Source organism: Myotis davidii, unplaced genomic scaffold (genome assembly GCF_000327345.1).
Source record: "Myotis davidii unplaced genomic scaffold, ASM32734v1 scaffold464, whole genome shotgun sequence".
Lineage (NCBI taxonomy): Eukaryota > Metazoa > Chordata > Mammalia > Chiroptera > Vespertilionidae > Myotis > Myotis davidii.
Window position 1 is genome coordinate 240255 of NW_006295287.1, and position 10511 is coordinate 250765.

The 10511-nt window shown below is 54.0% G+C and overlaps 1 protein-coding gene across 1 annotated transcript in view; it reads right to left on the minus strand.

Annotated features, from left to right (window-relative positions):
• The window catches only part of LIG1 (ligase I, DNA, ATP-dependent), a 61450-nt gene extending 51564 nt beyond the window's left edge, over positions 1-9886 (minus strand). Inside the window, 5 exon segments of the mRNA XM_015567953.1 lie at positions 1397-1492; positions 3744-3873; positions 6973-7114; positions 8330-8416; positions 9790-9886. Of these exon segments, the coding sequence (XP_015423439.1) occupies positions 1397-1492; positions 3744-3873; positions 6973-7114; positions 8330-8416; positions 9790-9806 (472 nt within the window). The 5' untranslated portion in view covers positions 9807-9886.
• Positions 9887-10511: the final 625 nt, after the last annotated feature.

The window sequence follows — 10511 nt, forward strand, 5'->3', positions numbered from 1 at the left end:
ATCAATTGTTTAAAAAGTAAGCATGTCAACCTCGCGGCCCACAGGCCGCATGCCTCGTTTACTTGGCCCGTTAGCCTTTGAGTTTGACATGCCTGCTGTACAGGGACGGGGTGGGGGGGACCCCGAGGGAAGCCAATCCCGTGTTCACCTGTGCAGGTGAGCAAGGCCAGTCTTTTCTTATAAACAATTATTTTAGAATTAGTTACCACAGAATAGGAGTTGCATGTGATAACTTGTTACAGATTATAATAAAAAAATTAAACTGACTGAAAAAAATCCTATCAGGGAAACAATGAAAGTTGTATAAACTTGGGAAAAATTTATCTTAGTAGAAAAAGCCACCCACCCCCACATCCCCAGACACTGATAATTAATTAATAGTAAGATTCATTACTGACTAAAAATTGCCAACAGGAAATGCAATCTCCCCTGGGAAAGATGAGCTTAATAAAGACCTTTTATTGAACAAACCGACAGTGGCAAAGGCTGCAGCTGGTCTAATCTCAGGCCCCAAAGGATCGATCGATCGATTGATCAATCAGACCTTTATCACTGCAGCTCCCCCGTCACCAAGATGCAGGAACTCACAGGGTACCGCAGGACACCTGACACTTGCAACGGAAACTGGGGACTTGGGCCCCACACTTATGAACTGCTACGTCAAGGTCCTTTAGTTTTCAGTATCGGGTCACGTTCCTTGCAGTTTCTGATGTTACATTTTTTGCAAAGCTGGTTTTCACTAGTTGCTGATAAAAACCAAGCACTGCACAGATCAGCACGGGGCAGGAAACAGGGAATGAGGGTGGCAGCCTGCAACTGGATTCCAGTCTGAGAAGCGGTGCAGGGCCCAGGAGGCACCCTATGATAAACCACTGTGACTACTTAAGAATAAAACAGAAATATTAATTTTCCTCTCCACGTATGTGTGTTATTTTCCTCAAGTGCCCGAGCTCCTAGAACATAAACAGTGGTTGGATATCCACTGCTTAGTACACAGAACTGGTCTGGTACCGGCCGCGGGCACCATGGAAACATGACTGAGACAACGCGGGGTCTGGGAAAACGTGGGAGCCTCTGCTTCCTGGTAAACTTTACAAGGGAAAAGGGGATCATTTAGAGGAACGTATTTCCAAAAAGTAACGATAAAAAGTGGGAAACCGTGTATGGAAACTACACTGAGACAGCCAAGTGACTATATTCCAAAATGCTCTCCTGATAAAGCCCCATATTGGTGTGAGGGCTGACGGGCGTATTTAGCTTCATGGACACAGGCATCAAATCAGTGGGGTCCTAACACCTTGTCCTCCCAGATCGGCCACGTCCTTACAGACCTTCCTCTGTGCAGTCAGACACACAGACAGACAGGTGCGCACACACCCCCCTCCCGGTGCCTCACCTTCCTCCGCCTTCTTCCTCTTGGCTTCCTGGCCCTTGTCCGTGCCGTGCTCTTCTAGGACATCCTGAATCTTCCGTTTAGAAAACTGCTTTCGAGCTGGGAAGGCAAAGGCTGAGGTGTGGCCGACTCGCTGGCCCGGAGAACTCGGCACCACGCGCACCCCGACTCCCTTGTGATGGGGCTCCTGAAAGGCCCTGGGGCCCCCCTTCTCCTCCTGCCCACAGCTACTGCCCAGGGCGAGCCTTGCCCCTGGAGCTCCGCTGCCTCCTGGCTGCATGATGGTGAGCAGTTACTTACTCTCTCTGGGCCTCCCTCTCCCACATCCGCAGGACGGAAATAATCCCCAAAATTAAGCCAGGCTGCAACGGGCTCAGCCAGTCCCAACTGCAGCCAGCGCGCTCCGTGCCCGCATCCCCAGGAGCTGACCATCTCCGTGTGTCCTGGTCATATTTTCCAGGACCTCAGGAGCCCGATGCACCAGGAATCACCAGACCCTGGGAGTTCCCTCACCAGAGACTAACGGTGCTGGTGTATAAGCACCCAGCTCCCCGCACTTCCGGCAGATCATTCTGCACATTTAGGCCAATTCCCAGCACTTCCCCAGAGAATGAAGCTGCAGCACCCTGGGGGGGCCGGGGGGAGGCGACCCAAGAACACATCTGTTATGGGCCGACTCCCCTTCCCTAGATCACTGTCTTCTCTGCACCTCCCACCTCCCCAAGAAATGGTCTGCACTGAATCCTTGTCACAAAGTTTCAGAGCCTGTTTCTAGAAGATGCCAAACTGAGATCACATGGCGAAGAAAAGGCAGCTGTAATGACTTTCATCAATTCTCACCTTCTCCCTGGTCTCTGGGCTTCTTCCCATGACCCCATAGGGTACCCTTTTATGTAATGATGTTTACTTTGAATTTATATTAGTTCACACAAACACTCCATCCATGCTTTTGTTCCGGCCCTCCGGTCCAGTTTAAGAACCCATTGTGGCCCTCGAGTCAAAAAGTTTGCCCACCCCTGTTCTAGAAGATGCCAAATTGAGATCACATGGTGAAGAAAAGGCAGCTGTAATGATTCTCATCAATTCTCACCGTCTCCCTGGTCTCCTGGCTTCTTCTCATGACCCCAGAGGGACCTTCAGCGGCTGTGGCGGGAACTGTCCCTGCCCTGCTCAAAAGCCCTAGATCACTGTCTTCTCTGCACCTCCCACCTCCCCAAGAAATGGTCTGCACTGAATCCTTGTCACAAAGTTTCAGAGCCTGTTTCTAGAAGATGCCAAACTGAGATCACATGGCGAAGAAAAGGCAGCTGTAATGACTTTCATCAATTCTCACCTTCTCCCTGGTCTCTGGGCTTCTTCCCATGACCCCATAGGGACCTTCAGCGACTGTGGCGGGAACTGTCCCTGCCCTGCTCAAAAGCTTCCCACATTCCCCGCCCCCCACTCCGGGACAAAGCCTTTCAGTGTCCACTCTGTCCTCCCATCCTCCCTACCTTCTCTCCACCTGACCCCCTAACTCCCATGCCACACAATCCACTTTCTTTACCAACATCACTGAATGGCTGTCATTCCCAAACACTCCACTGTCACCTCTGGGCTTTTGCACGTGCTGTTGAGCTCGTGGCCCAGCCCTTTGGGACAAAGCTCAGGTGTCACTTCCTCTAAAATGAATCCCTGACACACCCCAAGCCGCTCAGTTATGTTATTAGGACGACCTCTCCCGCAGGCCTGACCAGCCGTCAGCTCGCAGCGCCCGCATGGCTCCCCAGCACCGCAGGCTAAAGCCCGGCTCCCCAGCCTCACGTGCAGGGCCCCCCAGGAGCCAGCCCCCCACTCTCCTCCTAAGCTCACCTCTCCCCACTCGTCCCCAGACTCTCCCCGCTCTCCAAATTGCACTGTATTCTCCAGGAACGCTGAAGCGTATGGACGCCCCAAACACACCAGGCTGTTCTACCTCTTGGCCTCTGCACGCGCTGTTCTCGGCTGCAACCCTTCCCATCGCCCTTTCCCAGCACAGCGAACCCTAACCATCTTCCGGGTCACCTCCTCCGGGCGGGCTCAGCTCTGCGCTCCCACAGCCCGCGTCACCACTATTATTCCTTATACCACATCATCTAATGAAAATACATGCGAGCCACACAATCATCTTAAATCTTCTAGTATCTACACTGAAAAGAGGGACAAAAACAGGTGAATGAAGCCATCTGCCCAGTCCCACAGCCAGTGGGTGGTGGAGCTGTGCTCCTAACCACAAGGCCAAGCTGAGCTGTCATGAGGACGGCTGCCTGGTGCTGAAACCCAACTGGGGACAAGGACAAGCAACCGACAGGACAGGGCCGTGTGTCCTTACCTGTGAGCCGCTTCGGGATCCCCGACGGGGAGATGGTCGCTGCCGGAGAGGTGCCGGCGAGGGACGGGCTGCTCTCAGGGGACGTGACAGGAGCGGGAGGGGACACTTGTGGAGAGCTGGGGGCAGGCTTCTGGAAGAAGAAAGGAAGAGCAATTACAGAGGAGGGTAGGGGGAGGAGAGAGAGCGCCGAGCTATCTCATTCCCCAACAGTTGAGAGCAGAGAGGGACTCTGTGTCTCTCCCCTGTGGCAGGCGGGCATGGCCCTGGCATACTCAGCCCCAGATTGGGCGCCTCATGTGCCGCGCCAGGGCAGGCAAGGCCATGGCATACTCAGCCCCAGATGGGGCGCCTCATGTGCCCCACCAGCTCAGCCAGGTTCGGTGACCCTGAGAGGCATGTGCCGCGCCAGCTCAGCCAGGTTTGGTGACCCCGGGAAGGGGCGGTGAAGGGTTAGAAAAGAAAGACAAGAAAGCTGGGTCTCGGTAGGACGCTGCCCTCTCAGATGGAGAGAGACAGCACCTCGGACTACCAGCCGTGTCTTTATTTTATAGCCAGTTTCCACGAGGCAAAGTAAGGGCGTGGTCAAGATGTTTACAACATTCTCATGGGTTTCGATCCTACTCGATTACATGCACCTGAACTCTATCAAGCCCACATCACTCAGGCACATAGAGCCACGTGTTCGGACCATAGGTTCAAGCTTACAAGTATAGCTGTTGGCTATAATTGTGCTGGGAGGGCCCTGCCCTCCAAGCTGGGACTTGCACATGGCAATGAGAGGACTGTGCCCTCTCATCAATCCAAGGCTTGAACCTGTCCAAAACACTGTAGCGGCTCCCCACAAGTAGCTGCTCACACTCCTCCTCTCCATGCCACAGTCCCAGCTCAGGCCGCGGCCCCTCTCACAGGGGCCCTCACTCCACCAACCATGTAGAGTTCATGGTCCCAGGTTCTCCTGGCCACCAATAACAACTCTTTTTTCTAAAGAGAAAATCTTTGATTTTTAGGTAGGCATGTGGTGACCCAACTAAAGACTACACTTCCCAGCCTCCCTTGCGGCTAGTGTGGCCATGCCCCTCAGTTCTACACAATGCAAGGTAAGGGGAACTAACGCTCGCTTCCCTCGGTCCCAACAGCATTCATCAGTGGACAGGGGGGTGCCCTCTTCCCAGCGTGGATATTCCCTTGGACAAGAGCACCCGACTCAGAGACTCCCACACCAATCCAGGACTTTTGTGCGAGGGAGAGGGAGAGGGAGAGGGAGAGGGAGAGCGTGCCCTACCTTACTTAAGCCACTGTTATTTGTGTCCTGGTTTCAACTACTAACTCATCTTCATACAGGGCCCTGTGCCAGTGATTAAGCGACTGCCCCTCAGCTCCCATCCGCTCCCCCTTTCCTGCTCTGTGTCAGGAATGTCAGCACAAGGTGCTAGAGGATCCAACTTCCAGTTCTTCCAACACTCGCAGGGCCTGCTGCCTGGTGTCCCACGGAGACTGGCAGCCTCTGCCCAGTGCCCCTTCCTCAAAGGTCTGAGCCCCAGGCCCCAAGGCAGCTCCTCCAAACCCAGAGGCCCAGCACCCACCAGCCCGCATCTGCACCACAAAGGTCTGAATGTCAGCTCCACAGGCCCCACAGGGAGCCCAGGAGCCAAGGCCGCCTCTCCCCTCTCCTGCTCAAACCCTTCCTCAGCGGCCTCGCAGCCTCGGGGCCAAGTCCGAGCTCCTAACGAGGTCCCTGTCCGAATCCCCGGGATCTGAGTGTTTGGAGGCACCGCAAAGGGCAACCCAGGCTGCAGGGCAAGTAAGGCTGTTAAGCAGCGGCCCTGAGAGAAGGACATGATCCTGGGTCATCCGCGGGGCCCAATGCAATCACGGGAGCCAGAGTACAAGAGGGAGGCAGGAGAGAACCGTGGTTACAGAAGGGCAGCGCTGCTGTGTTTGCACAGAGAGAGAAGGGGGCCGTTAGAAGCTGGAAAGGGCAGGGAGATGAGTCTCTCCTCGTATCCCAGAAACGCAGCCCTGCCGACACCGACTTCAGCCCCATGAGACCCGCGTCGGGCCCCCGACCTCCAGAACTGCGACATAATACGTTTATGTGATTCTGTGGTTGTTAGTCCTCATCCGAGGATATTTTTCCATTGATTTTTAGAGAGTGGAATGAAGGGAGTGTTGCGGCCAAAGGTGAACTGAGGAGGGGGGGTGAAAGGATTAAGGAAAGAGATAAGAGAATGAAAGCTGGGTCTCGGTGGGACGCTGCTCCCTGACGAGGAGACAGCGCCGGCGCCCACAAGCCGTGTCTTTATTTTATAGCAGATGCCACGAGGCCAGGCAGGGGCGTGATCCCGTTGTTTACAGCATTCTCCTGGGTTCCAATCCCTCAACTACATGCACCTGAACTCTACCACAAGGCACCTGGGGCTACGTGTTCGGACCATAGGTTCAAGCTCACAACCCCAGCCCTTGGCTATAATTGTGCTGGGAGGACCCTGCCCGCCAGCTGGGACTTGCGCGTGGCAATGAGAGGACCCTGTCCTTTCATTAGTCCGAGGCTTGATCCTAGCCAAAACACTGTAGCCACGCCCCATAAGGGAGGGAGGGGGAAAAAGAAAGAAAGAGAGAGAAACATGGATGTGAGAGAGATACATCAATTGGTTGCCTCCTGCACATGCCCCGACCAGGGCAGGGGATCAAACCTGCAACCCAGGAATTAACCAGGAATTGAACCTGAGACCCTTTGGTGCTCGGGCTGACGCTCTAACCACTGACCGCACCCCGGCCAGGGCAGGCATTAAATTACTTTCAACGGGAAGGAAATGACCCAAAGTGTAGAGCAGACGACAAGCTGTGATAACAGGAGAGACTACGTATCTTTGGGCCCTTCCTTTCCTTTCAGCCACCAACGGACATTTTCTAGGCATTATTCTCAGATCCGTATGTGAACTGACGCCCATCCTCTTCACAGCCACCCTGAGAGGCAGGTGCCACCATGAGCTGCATGTCACAGGTGAGGCGCACCAAGGTCGGGGGGCCTGCCCCAGGTCCCAAAACTGAGGCGGACTTAGGACTGTGGAGACCTGCCTGCCCGCCGGCTCCAGGGCACGACCACAAAACACTCCCCGTCCTGGGGCATGTCTCCAGAGCCCCCCTGAGCAGCTGCTGCACTCGGTTCCGAAGGCTAATGGGAATTAGGGTTGCTCCCGTAAACGTGGGCAGGTTGACGGGGACCTACCTGGCCTTTGGAGGACGTGATGGCTTCATCGTCCTCCTCCTCCTCCCCTTCACTGCACAGGACCCGGGCCGTCTTCCTGCCCGACCTCTTCACCGGAGAGTCGCTCTCAGGCACCACTCCGTTCCGCTCCTTCAGCGCCACCCTAGACGGGGGGGAAAGGGGGTGTCTGGCTGGCAGAGTGGGCCAAACACTCCAGCCCCTTCACCATGTCTGCCTCCTTCCTTTCCTTTCAACCATCAATGAACATCTAGGGCCTCCTAAGCACATACCCTTTTTTAATTATTATTGATTTGAGAGAGAGAGGCAGGGGAAGAGAGAGAAACATCAATTTGTTGTTCCACTTATTATGCTTCTGGCATGTGCTCTCTTCTTAGATCAGCAATTATCAACCAGTGTGCCACGAAAGGCACACTGATGTGCTGCAAAATTTTTTAAAACATGCAGCACCTGACTCGTCAGGGGCTGTGGGGTGCGGCTCCAGGGTTTTGGACAGGTTCAAGCCTTGGACTGAGGAGAGGGCACAGTCCTCTCATGGCCACGTGCAAGTCCCAGCTTGGAAGGCAGAGCCCTCCCAGCACAACTATAGCCAACAGCTATAGCTGTAAGCTTGAACCTATGGTCCGAACACGTGGCCCCACGTGCCTGAGCGATGTGGGCTTGATAGAGTTCAGGTGCATGTAGTTGAGTGGGATTGAAACCCACGAGAATGTTGTAAACATCTTGATCATGCCCTTACTTTGCCTCGTGGCATCTGCTATAAAATAAAGACACGGCTTGTGGGCGCTGTCACTGCCTCTCTCCACCGGAGAGGACAGCGCCCCACGGAGACCCAGCTTTCATTCTCTTGTCTGTCCTGAGACATGAAACAGAGCCCTGAAGACAGCTCTGAGGCCCTGGATACAGCTGTGCCTGAAGCTGGACATACGCTTTGGACTTCCAGTTATTAAAGTCAAAAATTCCCTTTGAGATCCTGAGATAGCCTGTACCGCCCCCACTTGGGTTCACCCTTGGCAGTGCTGGTGCAGCACAAGGGGCACTGACCTCTTTTCCCTTAAATTCTCAAAAAAGCATGCTCCAGACCGCTGGTTGGCAGCCGCTGCTCCAAATCGGTGGTCCGTGAGGGCTGAAAGGTTGGCGACCGCTGCTCCTGAGACATGAAACAGAGCCCTGAAGACAGCCCTGAGGCCCTGGATACAGCTGTGCCTGAAGCTGGACATACGCTTTGGACTTCCAGTTATTAAAGTCAAAAATTCCCTTTGAGATCCTGAGATAGCCTGAGCCGAGTTTCTAACACTTGCCGCCAACAGTCAGAACGGGAATAGGAACAGATCCACCACATCCCCGGCCCGTTACGTGCTTTGGAGGGGGCTCGGTCTCCCTGGCGCTGCTGGGTGTCTCCTCCGGCTTCTTTGCTTTGCCCTCTTTCGTGGGGTGGAAAAACGACCTGGAGGAGCACAGGAGGGGGAGAACGGGAATGAAAACAGCACCAATAACTCCCCCGACCCGTGATGTCCTCGACAGCTTCCGACGCCAGACGCCAGTTCCCATCCTCACATGTAACAGGAGATTCCAAACAACCCCCTTCTGATAAGGAAACTGAAGCCCAGATGAGGAGGCAGCCCTCTGCTTGTTTTTCTGCCCTAACTCCACCTGACATGCCACATCCCCACTGTCACTCAACAAGCATTAACTAAGCACTTAGTATACGCCAAGGACAGATTCGCCCCAGATTCCTCATCACGTGGGAAAATCCAGCCTGAGGTCTGTCTGAGCCACCCTCTCCCAGGTCTGTGTGGTGGATGTGAGGTCGGGGTCTGTCGAGCGCCTGGTAGCAGCCCTCCACTTTTCTCTTGGGAGGCCTCTTCCCCCAATTCTCTCAGTGCCTGAGATTTGCATATAGGCCTGTCCTTTCACCCATGACCGAGGCGGGTATATGCCCCAAGGCCCGGCCAATCAGAGCCCTGCATCCCTGTGGCCAGATCAGGGCCCAGCATGGGGTCTAAGCTGGGCCAATGAAATAAGAGCCTAGACCAGGGGTGGGCAAACTTTTTGACTCGAGGGCCACAATGGGTTCTTAAACTGGACTGGAGGGCCGGAACAAAAGCATGGATGGAGTGTTTGTGTGAACTAATATAAATTCAAAGTAAACATCATTACATAAAAGGGTACGGTCTTTTTTTTTTTTTTTTAGTTTTATTCATTTCAAACGGGCCGGATCCAGCCCGCGGGCCCGTAGTTTGCCCACAGCTGGCCTAGACACTGTTGGAACAGCTGGGAGGGGGCAGCCTCTTCCCCCTGGGACTGCTAACTCTCTCTGGTGCCAGAGCCCCAGGAAGAGGACCTGCCAACACGACGCAACCTGAGAGCAAGCAGAGCTGGAACACGGAGAGACCGATTCCCAGGGGCAAGGCTATGGCAACAAGATCCAACTGTTAACTCCAGAAGGTTCCAACCACAGCCAGGTGATCCCCTTTCTGCTTTTCCTGAGCCCTGCCTCGGCATGCCTGCGCGACAGGCCAGACCATTCTCTGCTGCATCAGGATGTTTAGCAGCAGCCCGGCCTTTACCCCTCTCACCCAGCTGTGACAACCACAAACACTGCCAGATGTGGAAGGCGAAACTGCCGGGGCCTGAGCGCCACCTGTTAGGCTTTCCGAACCCTGCACCTAACATGTTTTAGTTAACTCACTCCCCGTTTTCCATACTGATCAACTTCTGGAAAATGCCAGCCTGAGTTTTTCTAAGAAAAGGCAGAGTTGCAGAGACAAGCAGAGACTCGGGGAGTTTAAGGCGAGAAGGGGGACGAGGTTTCCTTACATGATGCTTCGCTGCATGATGGCGGCAAAACTGTCCCTTCCCCGCTCCTCCGCCTCTTCTCCTGTCTGCTATTCTGGAACACACATCCAAATGCTTGGTGAGAAGACTGCTTGTGCAGAAATCAAAACTCATAAACCTCCTTTTAAAAAATATATTTTTATTGATTTCAGAAAGAAAGGGAGAGATAGGAACATCAAAGATGAGAGAGAATCATTGATCAGCTGCCTCCTGCAACGCCCCCCTCCCCAACTGGGGATCAAGCAAACAAACCAGGTATGTGCTCTCAACGGGACTCAAACCCGGGACCCTTCAGTCCCTTAAATTCTCAAAAAAGCACATTGTGAATGAATTAAAATTGTAAGTTCAGCAAAAAATACCCTTTCTGGTGTGCTGCAGAATTGTAGCAATGAGTGTATGTGAGCCATGAAATGGAAAAGGTTGAAAATCACTGAATTCGGTAAGCTGGCATCAAAACGAGGCCAGCGGCCAGCTTCTCCGACTCTTAAACAGTCTGCTCTAGAGCAGCGGTCGCCAACCTTTCGGACCTCACGGACCACCAGTGGTCCGCGGACCACCAGTTGGCGACCACCTCTCTAGAGCATTTCATCAAGTTGTGAGGTTCATCTAGTCTCCCCTTGGATGCTTCCTACTCGAGGGGGCTCCTGTCTACCCTGGGGCAGCTGTCATCCTTGGAAGAGCTCAGGCCTCTGCCTCCTGCTTAG